Source organism: Mobula hypostoma, chromosome 27 (assembly GCF_963921235.1).
Source record: "Mobula hypostoma chromosome 27, sMobHyp1.1, whole genome shotgun sequence".
NCBI classification, from domain to species: domain Eukaryota; kingdom Metazoa; phylum Chordata; class Chondrichthyes; order Myliobatiformes; family Myliobatidae; genus Mobula; species Mobula hypostoma.
Window position 1 is genome coordinate 19522610 of NC_086123.1, and position 18317 is coordinate 19540926.

General features: G+C 40.6%; 1 protein-coding gene across 1 annotated transcript in view; it reads right to left on the bottom strand.

The window, feature by feature from the left end:
* The window catches only part of setd1ba (SET domain containing 1B, histone lysine methyltransferase a), a 161691-nt gene that overhangs the window by 81573 nt on the left and 61801 nt on the right, over positions 1–18317 (bottom strand). Inside the window, exon 8 of the mRNA XM_063034613.1 lies at positions 11866–12678. Within this exon, the coding sequence (XP_062890683.1) occupies positions 11866–12678 (813 nt within the window). The remainder of the gene's footprint in view (positions 1–11865; positions 12679–18317) is intronic.

Genomic DNA, 18317 nt, shown 5'->3' on the forward strand with positions numbered 1-18317 from the left:
TTCCCCAGAGCAGGTTTATGCCAAATTATCCTTGAGGAGATGTGCACAATAACCAATTTCCTCATGGTCGATCATATGCATTAATTACATCTGCTACGTCATGTGGAGCCAGAAGAACTCAGCACCAAGACAGCCGAGGTGCAAACCAACACCTTTCAACATCTTTAGCTTATGCTGGGGAAACAGTGGTGCAATATTTAGGACTGGGATGAGGAGACTCAGGTATGGTGAACATGAAGTATTCTCTACTGCAGGTGATTGAGGAAGTCAAGTTACTTAATAAATTTAAGGAGAGAGACAAACTTCTGGAAATAACTCAGAAAATGTATAGCTCAGGTGACTTGCTGTTTCCATTATATCGAAACAAATAGAGCAATAGGGGAATGCACAGGAGTAGGCCAGTCAGCTGTTGGGTTGAGTTGTTCTCCAATGTTGGCAATCTATTTGCAAATGTTTTGCCACCATGTGAGGGGGCATCTTCAGCGCGCTCCGAATGCAAGGTCTTTATATACATGTAGACTGTTATCCCATTTACAAGCCAATGTGTGCAAAGTTCCAAACAACCTATGGAGCTCACCACGCAACCATTCAGCAACGAGACCCCCTCCCTACTCCCTATGTCACAAACGAGTTTCCGTAATGACAACCAATCAACTAATTGATAAGTATATGAAGGCCAAGCATTCAGAGGACACACAAGTGAACAGCACCCTGATGATGTCTCCTCGTATGACGACAAAACGTTTGCAAATGGATTGCCAGGATCAGAGAACAACTCAACACAACCAGGCAAATCTCTGGATACAAAAGGTATCTGAGGATATGGGAAAAAACCTGAACATAGTTTTGAGCTAAAGGGTCAGCCATGATCATATTGAACAGCAGAGCAGTTTCAAACAGCTGACTGGCCTATCCTGTGTGTTCCCCTATTGCTCTGTTTGTTTCTGTATCATGGAAATAGCAAGTCACCGAAGTGTATATGGTATATACTTGCAATAGGGAAAACAGTAGAATAGTAAGATTTATGAAGGAGGTAAAACTTAGCTGAACATGACATTTCCATTTCTGTACCTCATTAAGCTACAATTTTGGCAAAACCAGTTAAAGTACACAATCAGTCTCAATCTTTGATTATAACATTGTTCAAAATTTGATTAGACCGATAGAGCAACTCTTTCTGAGAAGGAAATACAGGCAATAACTACAAGGAAAATTATTCAACTCAATATCTTAAGTACCCATCTGATAAACAACACAATATGATAGAAATTAAATGGAACAAGATGACACACAGATGTAACTGGTCAGCCCCTTTGCAATTTTGCCGCCACTCAGTTGTTTGATGTCCAGAGCTGCCGAGCATAATATTGAATGAAACACCAGCTGTTCACTGCACAGCCAACAAAACATGATTCACTGGCCGTAGAAAGAACCGAACATCATATTAACCACTTAAGGGATTACGCAAAATAAACTGATTTAAGATCTCCTAATGGAAACTATCCAGTTTGAAAGACTTGGAGGATCAAGCAAGCATCATTCCATCGAACTGATGTCACTATTTAGGGTTGTCCAATTTACAGACATATCCAGAACAAAAATCAAGTACAGCCAGATAAACTAGCCTGGCAGAAGCAATTATTTTTTAATTATAATTCTCCATGTAGATATTTTGTGCTGCAGCATTTACCTTCCATTGCAAACAGCTCAATTTGAAGCAAGCACATTTTTACTTTCCCCCGAGATCCAAACTGAAACAACTTATGGCATTAAAATAACTTGCTTCCACTATTAATTGTAAATTGATTATTAAAGTAATTAGAAATCTTTTTCCAAGTAGCTTTCCACCCCAAAATCCAGTTTTACAGTTTCGAAAACAGTAGCCAGATTACATTAAATATACAATACTTCATTTTGACATTATGAATCCCTGGGGCCACAAAATTAAACTGATCAAATCATTCTCCAGATTTAGGTCTCAGTTGTACCTGTTTTCATTAAGCAAACCCAATCAGAATCAGATTCAGCACAAGTTTATTACCACTGACATATGTTGTGAAACTTGTTGTTTTCCTAAATCTTAGAACTACACTGCCCAAGAAACCACTCAGCTCATCATTCTTGTGTTGTCTCTCTAAAAAGAGCCATTGACGTAGTTCCATATCCTTAGCCCTAAAAATTATTCCTTTTCAGTGACATTCATTTCCCTTTGGTTCACTGTTGAACTTTTACATCCTTCCAACCAATGCCCACTGAACTATTTTCAGCCTTTGTTAAGTATAAACAGCTTTTAGATGCCTTCAGTTGGTCTGAGACTACTCTATCTTCATCATCAATTCATCTTTGTCCCTCAGCTTTCCTGCTCTAAACTTTTTCCTAGGTGTCATCCATTCTATCCAGCATATGTGGCTGGGCGTCAAGGGGATTACAAGGAAAAACAATGTTGACTGTACTACTGACTCCTCCCTCCTAGACACACCAAACAATTTTTATGTACACCTCGAGGCATGCAACACAATGCGAGCCACCAGCCACCACCTATTGTCTATAAAAGCACCAGACGTGAGAAGAACTCTGCAGGGGATCAACCCCCTCAAGGTGGCCAGGCCAGCCAACACCCCAGGCCAAGTATTCAGGGAGCGTGTACATCATGGACTTCTTCAACACTTCACTCATCCAGGCTGCTGTCCCCACAGGCTTCAAATCAGTCACCATCATTCCTGTACCAAAGATCTCAACGCCTCAGAACTAACTGACTACCACCCAGCCCGGTGTCACTATTGTTGCTGAAAATAAAACAACTTAAAAAACTGGACCCAGAACACATGCACTCTTCTGACTCAAACATTTTATTTTACTCGTGCACAAGGAAAACAGCATGACCCCTGTCACCTACACTGTTCTGAAGCCAGGATAGAAAACTGCTATTTTTATACAGAATTGGTTTATCAGTTACACCTACATCTTCAGAACTAAGCGACTATCACCCAGTAGCACTGATCCCATAGCATCTGTCATGCACCTGGCCCTGACACGCCTAGAAAACAAGCAGACTTATGTCAGAATGATGTTTTTGGATTTTAGTTCGAATTTCAACACTATTGTCCCACAGACCTTGGTGAACAAACTGCTCAGACTAAATCCCTGCACTGTGCATATAGGTGTTGGATTTACCTACAGACCTCAGACAGTCAGGACGCACAACCACTCCTCCCTCCCATTCTCAACATGGCCGAGCCCATTGCTGTACACAGCTCACACATGACTGCACGGCCAAATACCCACTGCAAAGTTTGCTGATGACATGACAGTGGTGGGGCTCATCAACCACAGCGGTGGTGGAAGAGGTTGAGGCCTGCTGCAAGGTAAATAACATCTTCCTCAATAACAAGAAGACAAAGGAGATGGTCATCAACTTCAGGAAAACTCACACCACATACACCTCTCTTTACATTGACAGCACTGTAGTGAAAACTAAAGGCAGTTTCAAATTCCTGGCAGTGCATAGCTCTACCACCTCTCATGGTCCCAGAACACATTCTGCACAATCAGGAAAACTCGCCAACATCTCTACTTTCTGAGGAGGCTGAAGAGAGCTGGACTATGCACATCTACACTCACAAATTTCTACAGATGCGCAGTAGAGTGCATCCTCACATGGTATGGAAACTGCACACGATGGACAGGAAGGCTCTACAACTGGTAGACAAAGCTGCCCAACGCATCACCAGCACCAGCCTACTCCCCATTAAGGGCATCTATACAGAAAGGTGTTGGAAAAAGGCCAGCATCATAAAGGATCCCACCCACCCTGCTCGCAGACTGTTTGTCCCACTCCCATCTGGGAGCATCCATGCCAGGACCACCAGATTCAAAACCAACTACCTTCCCAAAAAGTAAGGCTGATCAACACCTTCACCCACTAAGCCAACCCTGCACAACTCCCACCACCACTACTTTCTCTTTTCCTGTCAGTCACCTTTAGTACGGACACTCCTGTGCCTAGCATCACTTTATGGACATACAATCAATGTATACAAGTTATCTTATGTATTTATATTTATTGTGTATTTTTAAAAAAAATATTGTGTTCTTTATTTTTTTGTGTGCTGCATTGGATCAAAAGTAAAAATTACTTTGTTCCTCCTTTACACTTGTGCACTGGAAATGACACTAAACAATCTTCAATCTTGGATCTTTGTTTCCTGTTCACTCTGTAGTCTTGCTTAAACCAAATATTGGCCTCTGTCCTCAAGCCATGGTACTAACAGTTGGGATAAGCACAGTTTGTAAAACTCAAAGATGATCAGAGATGATGTAATATAGTTCGACATAACGGATAATGAAATGACACGGGTGAATTTTCAAGACCAGTTAACTACAGTAAGGAAGTGCAAGAGGACAAAACTAAAGTTGGAAAATATATTTGCCTAGACATTTAATCCCATTTGGCAGCACTAAACTGCGTAGAGTGTACTATGTAACTATAAAACATCACTGACCATAATAAACCATTAAACAATATAATAGTCAAGGCTAGTTTTAAATGTATCCTAATAATGGCAAGATTACAAGTTGGAATGAGACAAGCATGAATGTGGGACAAATCACTATTGCTAGTTCATGTATCATTCTAACTCAAAAATATACTGCTGTTTCTTTATACCATTAGGTCAAAATCCTGGATTGCCCCTACTGCACAGCTCCATGTCCACTATGGGGAAGGGAGTAATTTAAGGCAGCAGTTTATAGCCACTTTCCCAAGAGCTCCCTGAGAAGATTAATAGGTGCTTGCCTTGCTAGCAATGGTATATCCCATAAGCAAATAAAAATAAGTGCTGAGTGTTAGGGATTTGTCATTCACTGGTTATCTTTCAGTGGTTATAGAATAGGGTTAGCAAGTATCAGTATAAACAAGATTCAACCAGTCTTCAAAACTAAACCTGTTGAAATGCAAAGTAAAAGCAGTAAATCAACTTTTAAAATTAAAAGGCACCTATAGAGAACAGGCTGCTGGCCCACAGGAGCGGGCTGGCTGCTCAAGATATAAGGTTTGTAAACTGCTATGACCCGAAGATCACAAACAAGAGAAAATCTGCAGATGCTGCTTTTGCATAAACCAACCATAATACAATGGGGTTACATTAATGAGCCTACATCAAACAAACACACTTTTGTTTCGATAGTTTGGCTCTTCTTCCAGAAATCAAAGAGGGCTGCTAGACCAGACTAAATTTTGTCATTCAGCACATCAAACATGGTGTCAGAAATATTTGTGTACTCAGAGAGTCAGCCCTCACAACATTAATTTTGGGTATCTGGTTCTCCGTCCTCAGAAGCTCTTCGACCATCCGTGTAAATACACAAGTTCCAGCCAAGGTGTCTGCACCTTCAGAGGTGTCTTGTCAGTTACAATGTGCTTCCACTATAAACATGTACTTCAAAGGAACCATTTGTCAGACACATGATATTGAAGTAAACAATGTCATTGTGCTTGTTGAAATTGTATTGAATCAGCAGTTGTCAGCATTGTTTTTGGGAGAATAAGAACCTGGAGTATTGTGTGCAGTTTTGGTCCCCTAATCTGAGGAAAGACATCTTTGCCATAGAGGGAGTACAAAGAAGGTTCACCAGATTGATTCCTGGGATGGCAGGACTTTCATATGAAGAAAGACTGGATGAACTGGGCTTGTACTCGTTGGAATTTAGAAGATTGAGGGGGGATCTGATTGAAACGTATAAGATCCTAAAGGGATTGGACAGGCTAGATGCAGGAAGATTGTTCCCGATGTTGGGGAAGTCCAGAACGAGGGGTCACAGTTTGAGGATAGAGGGGAAGCCTTTTAGGACCGAGATTAGGAAAAACTTCTTCACACAGAGAGTGGTGAATCTGTGGAATTCTCTGCCACAGCAAACTGTTGAGGCCAGTTCATTGGCTATGTTTAAGAGGGAGTTAGATATGGCCCTTGTGGCTACAGGGGTCAGGGGGTATGGAGGGAAGGCTGGGGCGGGGTTCTGAGTTGGATGATCAGCCATGATCATAAAAAATGGCGGTGCAGGCTCAAAGGGCCGAATGGCCTACTCCTGCACCTATTTTCTATGTTTCTATGTTTCTATGATGGGTTTTGAGTTTGGGAGACTCTGCTGTGAGGAGCTCCAAGACAACGTTTGCTCTTTGGTCTGCCCAAAGCTTGTTGACTTCCAGCACAGTGAGATGTAAGTAGTGGAATGCTGCTGACTAGCACAGTCCATTCTGCAGGAAAACATGCTGAGGGATGCACTGAAGCTTAGGATCGGTGGGGAAAGACCACCGTCTAGGTTCCTTCTGCTACTGCACTTGGAGGGGCCGAGTCGGGTGGTCAAGCCCGTTTAAACATTGATATAGTGGTTCATCCCGGGGGCCACATGAGTGGCAATGGTTCAAGATGGTTTAATGACGTTACCAGTACACAAGTGCAAAGGAGAATGAAATAATTGTTACTACGGATCCGATGCACCACACAAAAAAAAACAAATGACAATTTTAAAAATGCTTAAATATATAAGCTAGTTATATACATAGATAGAATGCAGGTGCATAGAGTGATGCTAAGCACAGGAGTATCTGTACGCAAGTTGACTGGCAGAAAATGATAAAGAAGTGATAGCTGGGGGCATGGAGAGGTAGGTTAGCAGGTGGAGGTGTTGATCAGCCTTACTGCCTACTGCTTGCATTTGAATCTGGTGCTCCTGGTGTGGGTGCTATATAGCCTCCTCACTGATGGGACTGGGACAAACTGTCCCTGAGGAAGAAAGGTGGGATCCTTCATGATGTCAACAGCATGTATATCTGTCCTTGATGTGCCATAGTCTAAAAAATTCAATTTAGCACTACTAAAGGTATTGACCATGATTTGCATTGTTTCTCTTTTTTGTACTTCTTAACATTATGAATAAAACTTGCGTTTGAAATAAAAACAAACTTATTGTGATGAATAAAGTTTCTCATATCCACCAGTTCCTGCAGTGAGTTAATCACAATCACACCACTAATGAGAAAGAACATGTTTCCACTTGTGTTGGACATCTTATATGACGGGCAAGCCCTTTCTTAGACAGATGAAAGATGTCAAACTCACGAGAAATCACTGCTGGCTCTGGGAAACAGCACAACAGCTAAGCATAACAGAATACTTTGGCAGCAGAGATCATAACATGGGATTGAAAAAAAGCACAAATAAAGCAAAGATAACAACAGAATTAAAAAAACTCATTTTGAAAGATGACAAGTAACTAAGAAATAGATTAAGTATAAAGGTAGAACTGCAGTAGCAAGTAAACAAAAGATTGTCATTAGATTTCAAGAGAAATATGCTCAGTTGTAAACCAAGATAATCAATGAAGAATAAACACCTTGGATAAACAGAGAAAAGGAACCCAGAATGGATAAGGGAGGAACGCACTATGGAATAATAAAATATTTTAAAGTTAAAAGCACAATTAGATAAGTAAAGAAACACTACAGAATTAAAATTATATTCGAAGATAAAAACATGTTGGATCCCACACACATCAGGTTTGAGGCACAGCCACAAAACGATGCTCACAATAGTGAAATAAGAAAAATATTGATTTGTTATTTTGTTCTAGTTATTGAATGGTGTGAAAAAGGCAGACATGATAAAATGAAAAGTCAAAGATATGTAAGATAACCGGAGATAAAGTATGAAAACAGAGGGAGAACAAAATCACACCTGGATGGACTCCATCATCTCATGCTAAAATGGGAAAACAGCAAGGCACTATGTTTTTAATTCACTTATGGGAAACCTTTCATCCCTAACAGTCCTTGAGAAGGTAGGTATGAGGCACATAGTTCAACATATGGTGATACATCTGCAAGCAAAAAAAGGACTGAATAAAATATTGATAAGATTATCCTAAGTATAGGTGGAAGATTCGAATGGAGTTTAAAATAAAGAAATTCACTAAGATAGGTAAGGAGAAGCAATTTCTGTTGATCAGGGACTTCAGAACAAGGCGAGGGATATGAAACATCTTCCATCATCATTCAGTGTACGTTCTACACTCAGTGGCTACTGTATTAGGTACGTCCTGTACCTAATACAGCAGCCACTAGTGAAGGTCTTCTGCCGCCTTAACCTATCCACTTCAAAGTTTGACATGCTACACATTCAGAGATACTCTTCTGCCCACCACTGCTATGATGCATGGTTACTTGAGTTACTATTGCCTTCCTGTCAGCTTGAATCCATCTGGATATTATCCTCTGACCTCTCTCATTAGTAAGGTGTTTTCACACACAGAACTGCTGCTCACTGGATATCTACAGCTTTTTGCGTTCTAGAGTAGCCTTTCTCAACCCTTTTGCCCCGGAGAAACCCTTGAAATAAATTTTACATCTCAGGGTACCCCTACATAAGAATTATTATATCTACAGCTCACAGTGCGTTAGTGTCTTCAGTTAATTGTAGATATAATCATCCAAAAATAATTGTCATTGCTCTTTTGAGTAGAGAATGAATTTTTAGCCAACCTTTCTTGAAAAAACAGGTAGTTAAGCTCAGCTTACTTGTCTTGAAAGTAATCGCTTTCTTTCTCTTCCATTAATTTTAAAAACTCATAAGGCAAACTTAACAAATTTCTGTTAAATAACTGGCTTAAGCCAAACTGGGATTTAACTTTGCTAAAGGTAGGCTGAGTAGATTTAATTTAAATTAAGGTTGTAAATTGATTTTAATTAAAGCTATTTGCAACTTGAAGATTTATTGACAATGTTGAATAATAGTTATCAAAAACCAAAAGCCAAAGCAATATGAATAAAAACATAGCCTAAGACAAAATTCTGTACATGACTTTGAAAAAACTTTTTCTTACTAAGTAACATGATCAGGCTCAAATATAGGCCTAGCATGTGAAACCTGTGCTTGTTGTTTGCCATAGACTAGGCACAATGGAATGGGACAACTTGGTAAAACCCATTGATTAGTAGCTTTCATTGTGAAGATGGATTATTTTTACATCTGTCGTTGGTCTAGAGCAGTGAAATGACTCTGAAGATGGTCACAGCCAAGTTGGGCAAGTCCACTCAATGCTTGGAAAGTGCAATTCACACTCATCAGCCTACTGTCCTCCCCTCCACGCAATACAGCGCTCATCAATTATCAGACGACCATCCTCCCTCCCCTGCAATACAACGCTCACCAATCATCAATGGCCTCCCCTATCCCTCGTCAAAAACTGAGAATGGAGTCAGCCAAATAAACACGGTCCTATTGTGCACAGTCATACTGGCCTGAGACCTCTAATGAGATTGTTAACAAGGCTGCTCCATCTCTGTTCACCATTGCCAGTGCTAAAATGATGTTTTTTTTTAAAATCACAATCTCTCGCAGAACCCCAGTTTATATTTTTGAATAATGATCTCTAGCAACCTCTTGCGGAACCCCAGTTGAGAAACCCTGCTCTAGAGGCTGGTATGCATGAAACTCCCAGGAGATCTGTCGTTTCTGAGTTATTCAAGTCACCCTGTCTGCCGCCAACAATCATTCCATGATCAAAGTCACTTGGATCACGTCTCTTCCCCACTCCAGTGTTTGGCCTGAACTACAAATGAACCTCTCGACAATGCCTGCATGTTTTTATGCATTGAGTTATTTCACATGATTGGCTGATTGAATATTTGCATTAATGGGCAGGTGCACTGATGTACCTAATAAAGTAGCCACTGGGTGTATTAGGCCTTACACTTACTTGGAGTCAGATCTTTCCTCTGGAGTGTCAACCTGTTAAATTTGACCTCTTTCTTCATAGAAGTCCCAAATTTATACACTACACTGGCTCAAATTTGAAACAGCATCTTGCTTTATACTTTCCATCTTCCATCACCTAAAACGTTGACATACTTTATCGTGGGGAGTATATTGACTGATTGCATCACTCCCTGATATGGAAATGCCAATGCCCTTTAATGGAAAATCCTACAAATAGTAGTGGATATGGACTGGTCCATCATGGGTAAAACCCTCCCCACTATTGAGGACATCTACATGGAGCGCTGTCGCAGGAAAGCAGCATCCATCATCTAGGAGCCCCACCACCCTGGCCATGGTCTCTTCTTACTGCCGCCATTAGGAAGGTGGCACAGGAGCCTCAGGATCTACACCACCAGGTTCAGGAATAATTATTACCCCTCAACCATCAGGCCTTGAACCAGTGTGAATAGCTTCACTCAACTTCACTCGCCCCATCACTCAGGGACTCACTTTCAAGGACTCTTCATCTCACGTTCCAGATACTTAGTGCTTATTTATTTAGTATTATTTTTTTTTCTTTTTGTACTTGCACAGTTTGTCAACTTTTGCACACTGGTTGTTTGTCCAACCTGTTGGGTGCAGTCTTCCATTGATTCTATTCTGTTTCTTGGATTTTCTGAGTATGCCTGCAAGAAACCGAATCTCAGAGTTGTATATTTACTTTGAACTGCATGCAAGCGACCGCGCGCCTGCCTGCCCCCACAATCTGCACGTGGACTCTCCGTGGAGTCCAGTGGGGCAGCACAGACCTTCACTGCTATCTCAGCTCACGACCGAGAAATCTGTCTGCTGAGCAGGTGCCATGTGTTGTGGCCTCACTGAAGTCAATGCGAGAAAACAGCTGCCAAGAGAACAGCAAGGAAACATTTCCATTTGCTTTAATACATCGACATCTCATTATTCTTTTAGGTAATCCCTCAGTATATCTGTTTCCGAAGCACTTCGAAGGAGTGAAAGATACCTGCGTGTAAGCTCTTTAATGTGCAGTATTGTACATTACTTATCATTACAATTAATTATCACTACAATCTTTCTAATGAACCTTTATTTTAATACTTAGAGGGATTTTAAACTCAAAGCTGACCGCAATCCATTGGTTTTGGCCAATTGGAATCTAGCTCAACTTACTTGTAGCTCGCAGTTTGGTTCATTTCAGTTCCTCACATCTTAATTTCTCTGACTGATAAATACCTCACACAGTAGCCTGATATTAACATGCATTTCACAGCAGTAGCATATTGGCTGTCAAGCAGGACGCATGGAAACAATCAAATTCAACTAATAAAACAATATTAAAATAAACCGGGGGGGGGGGAGGGTCTTGCCAGATGCCCTTACAAACAACCGACATATTCAAGAACAATGTAACAATCCTAAAATGACACAGCTATTTAATTAATTATACATATCCTGCCCAGCAATTTGTTCCTTCCATTCTGGCTATATTTTTGATTTCCTCTCTCCATTGGTCTGTGCTGATGACAGACTAGCCTGCTGCAGAGTTGTACTGTGAAGTAATTTCCTAGTCCAAACTACTGCAGCAATACTACACAATTGCTGACTGAATGATCACAGTCAGTGCTAAGAAATAGCTCTGCAATTATAAAATATCAAATGATATAGAACAAGAAATTAATTATTACATAATTATGATAACACCAATCAGAAAGTCTAGCCTCTAATATATTTACTGATTGATATGAGCAAGTCACTGCACTGACATTTTCAATAGCGGTATCCAACCATTGTAAGAATGGTTTATTGGACAATTATCTGCAAAGATCACAGCACATGAAGCAATAACTCTGTGTCTAAAATTCCCATATTAAATGTATCCTCTGAAGATCAACAAGGGAGCAATCCTGCAGTATCATTGTGTATTCTCTAAAACATTCACTTTAAATAGTTTACCAGTACCAAAGCTTTAAGCAAATAAAGGAGGGCAATTGATCAGAACCAGAATTAAAATAAAAGGCAATAAAAATACTCAACATTGCCACAAAATGCAGTAAGTTTTAATACCAAAAGGCACATGTAAGTAAACATTTACCTTTGCTTTGCGTTCTTTCCTCTCCCACCATTCATCAAAAGTCCTAAAAGCCACCATCTCAACCATTTTGCGGTTCAAATCTCGCTTCATTATGTTCTTAAGTTCCTTCATGACCACCAGCAAGACTCCATCAATGGTGGCTTTGTGAGGATCTTCTTTCTTGATTTCATATCCAGGAGGTGGGACTGTGGGATCAAACTTTGGCAATGGAGTCCACGGCAGACCATGAGCAAGACTTGAGTTGATCAGATATGGACGGTATGGTTGCACGTTGCCAAACTGCAGAGTCATACCGCCAGCCATGAAAGGCGGGTAAGGGGACGGCCCTTGGCCTTGCATCATACGGCTCAACATCTGAGTCTGCATCTGAAAAGACATTTGCATGCTTCCCCACTGGTTGCCTATGCAGTTCATCAGGTCCATGGACATCATCGGATACATGTTGGGAGGGAAAGGATGCAGGTGAGGAAGCAGGGGAGGGGGAGGTGGTGGAGGAGGTGGAGGTGGTGGGGGTGGGGGTGGGGGAGGAGGGGGCACTCCAGGAGGGCACAGGTCTGGCCGAGCTGGAAGTGGAGGGGGTGGAACAGAAACAGTGGGATGCGTTGGAGGCGGGGGAGGGGGAGGAAGAGGTGGTGGCAATGGAAATCCTGCTTGTGGAGGTGGGGGTAGCGGATGGAATCCAGGTGGTGGTATAGGTATCGCCGAAGCCGAAGAGCTGACCACTATAGTTTCTGAACATTCTGCACTGGTTATTGGACTCGCATTCGTTTCATCATCTGATATCTCCATGTCCTCCCCCGATGACTGGTGAGCCTGTCAAAACAAGATAGAAACAAAAACAAATTTAAAAACCCTTTTAGAGAAACTATTTAACAAGGAAAATACACGTAAATATATATATCTTTTTAAATCATTTTTTCTTTGATACGCACAGTGATTGTATCCTTTAACTTGAAAAGATCTGAGAGCTTAGAAATGAAAACTTATATTTTTATCATAGTATTACTTATTGATTCCTGAAAATATAATTTATTTTACAAACTCTGCAATCGTCATTTTATTCCTTGTTATTTCTTTGACTTATATTTTGTAATATTTATTGCAGATTACTTAATAAAGAAGAGTTATCCTTCCTTCTGAACACTTCTAGGAACTTGGCAGCATTCAGAATGACAAAACTTGCCAGGGAAAGCTGCATCAATGTTAAAGGGAACAACAAATTTGGAGAAGAAAGAAGCATAAAGATAACACCTTGTAGCCCGTCATAATCTTGGCTCCCACTACAACAGACTGTTGAAAAACCAATGACTAAGGACTTTTTTTATTAGCTAGTGTTGTGCATTTAATATTTCAGTAATATTTGAATAATCTTGTGTAGATATATATTTTTTTGATTAAGCATTCTTGTTCATTTAAATAATTCATTACAGGTTAACTGTATAAATAAATTTGTCATCACACTACCAAGTGATGTGTGTGCACCTCACTTAAAATAAAGAACGAAGTAATTTCGGACTCCCGTGTCTTCTTTTGAATTAGTTTAATGTTTTGTAGTTACAGATAGTAAATGTCCGTGTCCTTGTTTTCTTCTGCATTATTCTAATGCCCTAGAACAATGGTTACTAAAGTGGGCAATATCAACCCCCTTCTCCCACCCTCCCACCACCCCCCCCCCGGAGTGGTGGGAGTTTCTGAGGGAATGATAAAGATAAAGGGGACGGGGGGGGGGCCTGAGGGATTACAGGTCTAATTTAAGAAATAAAATACTTATCATAAGCATTTGATCCTCAGCACCTCATAATTGATTACAATGATCACCTTATCTCTTGCTGACCCAGCATTCTCTTGGATTTTGCTCGGAGCGTGTTATAATTGTTGAAAAGTACTGTGACACTTTGCTATTTGACATATCATGAGAAACCTGGACTGTAAAAAACTGTACCATTTCTGGCTCCAGCCCGCATATTATTGCCGTTCACCACTGTAATACAATTAGCTAGTACAATTCCCATGATCTATTCACACAGTGATGCAATTCCTGTGAATTAGGTTATGACATTCAATGGGGTAAAATTCAGAATCTGCCATTTAGAATGGACCTGACTGAATCTGCCTAGACCACGGCCCAATTGAGATATCGCTGCCCCACTTTAAATATCTTCAGGCAGAGTCAGGTTTTTGCCTGAGCTATGATGACATCATAACTTTCCCCTTTATTGATCGCAGCGCATGAGGTTGAACCTAAACAATAGGTGATTGGCTGTGGTCATTAATGAAGAATGTCAGAAGCAGACCAAATAAAAAAGTATTGTAGACACTACAGTGTGCAGCATTTGAAATAAGGATTTATGCTAGCATCAAGCAACCAGGAGTCGCCTATGTGTCTGTAGTGTGAAAAAGACTTTTTTTCCCAAATGAGGCAATTAAACCATCCAGGCTCTTTGAACATTTGAAGAGAATATACTCTGACAAAGCAAACAAGAACTTGGCTTATTTCCAGGCATTTTGTGAAAACTTTCAGAAACGGAAAATACATCAAAACTTGTTTGACAGTACTTCACAACAAAACAGTGGTGGTTTATGCACATGCTTTATATCACATTTCATTGCTCTTTGCTAAGTCTAGAAAGTGTCATACAATTGGAGAAGAACTGATTCTGCCAGCAGTAAGGGAGGTTCTGAGTATGGATTTGCATAAGTCACCAGCCAAATAATTAAAATGATTCCACTCAGCGACAACTCTGTTCAAAGACGAATAGATGAAATGTCTGAGAATGTGGAAGACAGATTGTGCAACATACATGGGACAACAGAATGTGCTCTGCAGTTGGATGAATCAACTTTGCCAGGCAATGAATCTTTGCTTTTTGGTTATGTTCGCTTCATAAAGATGAAAGCAAGGGTCAAGTCTGTTATTTGCAAGGGGACTGCAAAAAAGATATGAAGTGGGAGTCAATATTTCAGGTTGTTGAACAATCTTTCAAGGAGCAGAACATTCTGCTTACCAACATTCTTGCTTATACAACAGCAGGGGCAACACCAATGATGGACCCCCCCCCCATGGGGTTATTACTTTCTTGAAAAAAGATGTCCCTTACATACATACCATTAATTATGTATATCACAGATAACATCTTGTCACAAAAAAACTAAGTATTCAAAGTTTATTTATCCAACTACACATATGTCACCATATACAATCCTGAGATTTGCTTTCTTGCAGCATATCAGAAAATCCAAGAAACATAATAGAATCAATGAAAGGTTACACCCAACAGTATGGACAAATAACCAATGAGCAAAAGACAACAAATTGTACAAATACAAAACAAATTAATATTAAGCAAGCAACAAATAAGGAACGTGAGATGAGGAGTCCTTGACAGTGAGTTACAGGTGGTGGGAACAGTTCAGTGATGGGCAAGGTGTGAAGTTAAGTTATCCCTTCTGGTCCAAGAGCCTGATGCTTGAGGTGCATTAACTGTTCCTGACCTGGTGGTATGGTCCTGAGGCTCCTGTACCTTCTTCCCAATGGTAGCAGCAAGATGACAGCATGGCCTGGTTGGTGGAGGTCCATGCTGATGGATGTTGCTTTCCTACGACAGCACTCCCCGTAGATGTGCTCAATGGTAGAGGGGTATTATCCATGATGGACTGGGCTGTATCTATTACTTTTTGTAGGACTTTCTGTTTAAGGACATTGGTGTTTCCTTACCAGATTCGAATTCTCCATTTAGTAATCAACTCAAGAATATCAGGCATGACGTTGCTTATTTGTCAGAAATATTCGCAAAGCTCAATAAAAGCAATCTTCATTTGCAAGGAAATTATGTGAATGATATCAAAGTCAAATCAGTCATCTAGAAATTTCTGTCCAAGTTAATCCTAGTTGTGTGCAACAGTGGTCATCATGACCTTTTTCCAATTTCCAAGCCACTATGAGTGGGAAAAGAAACAGAAAGGGTACCAGATGATGATCTTCAAGTACTCTGTGCTCAACTGGGTGAACTTCATAAAGATATGTCGACAGATTTCAGGATCATCTCTTGATCCAAGTTCCAAATTGGAGATTAAATCCATTCCTGTACACTTGTAATGAGGAATTAACAGGAAGGATGGAGGAAGAACTGATCTGACTAAAACATGACTGAGCTGAAGGTGAAGTTCAAAAGATTATACCACGACTTTTGGTTGCAGAAAGAAATCTACGAACGCTGTCCTGCACTGTTGAAAAAGGTCCAAAATGTTCTTTGCCTTCCCAACATCATATTTAGTAGAGCATGATTTCAGTGCAGTCACCCAACTACTTTCAAAGCAACTAAATAAACTGCAAACTACTGTACGTAGAGATCTGAGACTCCTGATTGACATTCAGCCTGATGTTGAGAAGCTGATATCACTGCACCAAGCCCACCCATCTCATTGAAAGGTGAAAAAGCAATGAAGTAGTTAGTCCTGACGAAGGGTCTCGGCCTGAAACGTCGACTGCGCCTCTTCCTACAGATGCTGCTTGGCCTGCTGCGTTCACCAGCAACTTTGATGTATGTTGCTTGAATTTCCAGCATCTGCAGAATTCCTGTTGTTTGCAGATATCAGGGGAGCTGCTGCAAACAGATTTTGAGATTTTGATTTATCTTTGATGTGTGAGTAATGCCAATATGGATTTTCCAGACCTCCAGATCAGTAATACACAAAGGAGAATCAACAAGCTACGAAATATAAATGCAAGAACAATTATAATCAGCTATTGAACTTCATCAGCCAGCAAGCTAAAAGTTGAGAAACTCTAAATATAAAAAGTATCACCAGATAGAGCAAGACAAAGAGGATTAGCCACGATCATGGTGAATGGCTAAACCAGCTCAAGGGGCCTATTCCAACTTGGAGTAGGGAATATTTGTTTGGGTAACAATTGATTCTCTAAAATTTCCATGCAATTTGATCAATAGAAATGATAGGACACCAGTGGAACAAGGGAATAAAGCATCCCACCCTAAAGTACAAGTTTCATTTGGCAATGCTTCAGGTATTTTGATAGGTTTTCCAATTTTAAACTAAAGTAAATAAAGTCAAAATTAATTACTCCAAAAGCTCTGCTAGATTACATAGTAAATCGATATGGGAGGACATTTTAGGCAGAATCTCAAATTACATAACATACAATAAACAATAATTTTGCCCTCATTTTGCTGGATAGGATACATTTAAGTCCGAAACCTTTTAGAGCTTATTTATTTTTTATTTAGAATTACAACACGTTAGCAAACCCTTCTGGCCCAACAAGCCCTCGCCGCCCAATTACACCAATGTGACAAATTAACCTCCTCATCCTTACATCTCTGGAACGTTTAAGGAAACCAGAGCACCCGGATGAAATCAGTGCACTAACGGGGAGAATGCAGAACCTCCCTACAGACAGCAGCCAGACTGAACCCGCATATTGCTATTAAGCTAAATTTACCAACACTCATGTTTGTACTTCTAGTGCAGCGGTCCCCAACCACCACGAGGAAATGACATGATTTGGCAATATGAAACGATATGAGTCAGCTGCACCTTTCCTCATTCCCTGTCACGCCCACTGTTGAACTTTAACGCACGCGAGGTCATCAGTGACCCAAGACGTGCAAACGAATGGGTCCGCGACCCATTTATGAATGTTTCCGGTGAATCTTCCATGTCAGCATGGGAAAAAGATCAACTCCTCCAGCTTGCAAATGACGGCGGGCTGAAAACTATGTTTGACATAACATCTCTGCCAGTATTCTGGATCAAAGTCAAGGCTGAATATCCTGAGATAGCCACACAAGCACGGAAAACGTTGCTTCCATTTCCGACATCGTATCGCTGTGAAGCGAAGTCTTCTGCAATGAATTCAATGAAAACTAAATTGCGGAATAGACTGGACATAAGGAACCCACTTCGAGTATCGCTGTCTCCCAACACCCCTCAATAGGACCATGTTGTTGCAGGAAAATAAGCCCAGGGCTCCCACTGATTCAGCGATACTGGTGTGTTGCAATGATTTTATATGTTCATACAGGGAAAATATGCGCTGTGTTTAACATCCAAACGTTACTTAAAATGTTATGATGCTATTGACTTATAAGTGACTTATAATTCAGTGGTCCCCAACCTCCGGGCTGCGAAGAATGCAGCGGTGGCCGGAACGCACCTGGCACACCTTTAAGAAAAACACCGAAATAAACAAGCTAATTAATTAGGTGCCGCTCAGCACGTAATTATCTGCCCAGATCAGAGGCGACATCACTATATTCATGCGAGGAAAATATGTGCTGTGTTTTTAATATTAAATTCGTTAGATAAACCCCTTTAGAAACAAAATTGAGTGTATTAGCCACTTATAAGTGACTTATCACCTATGTTCCGGTCGTGATTAACACCACCTCACCACACCCCCGTCGGCCGGTCTGCAAGAATATTGTCCATAT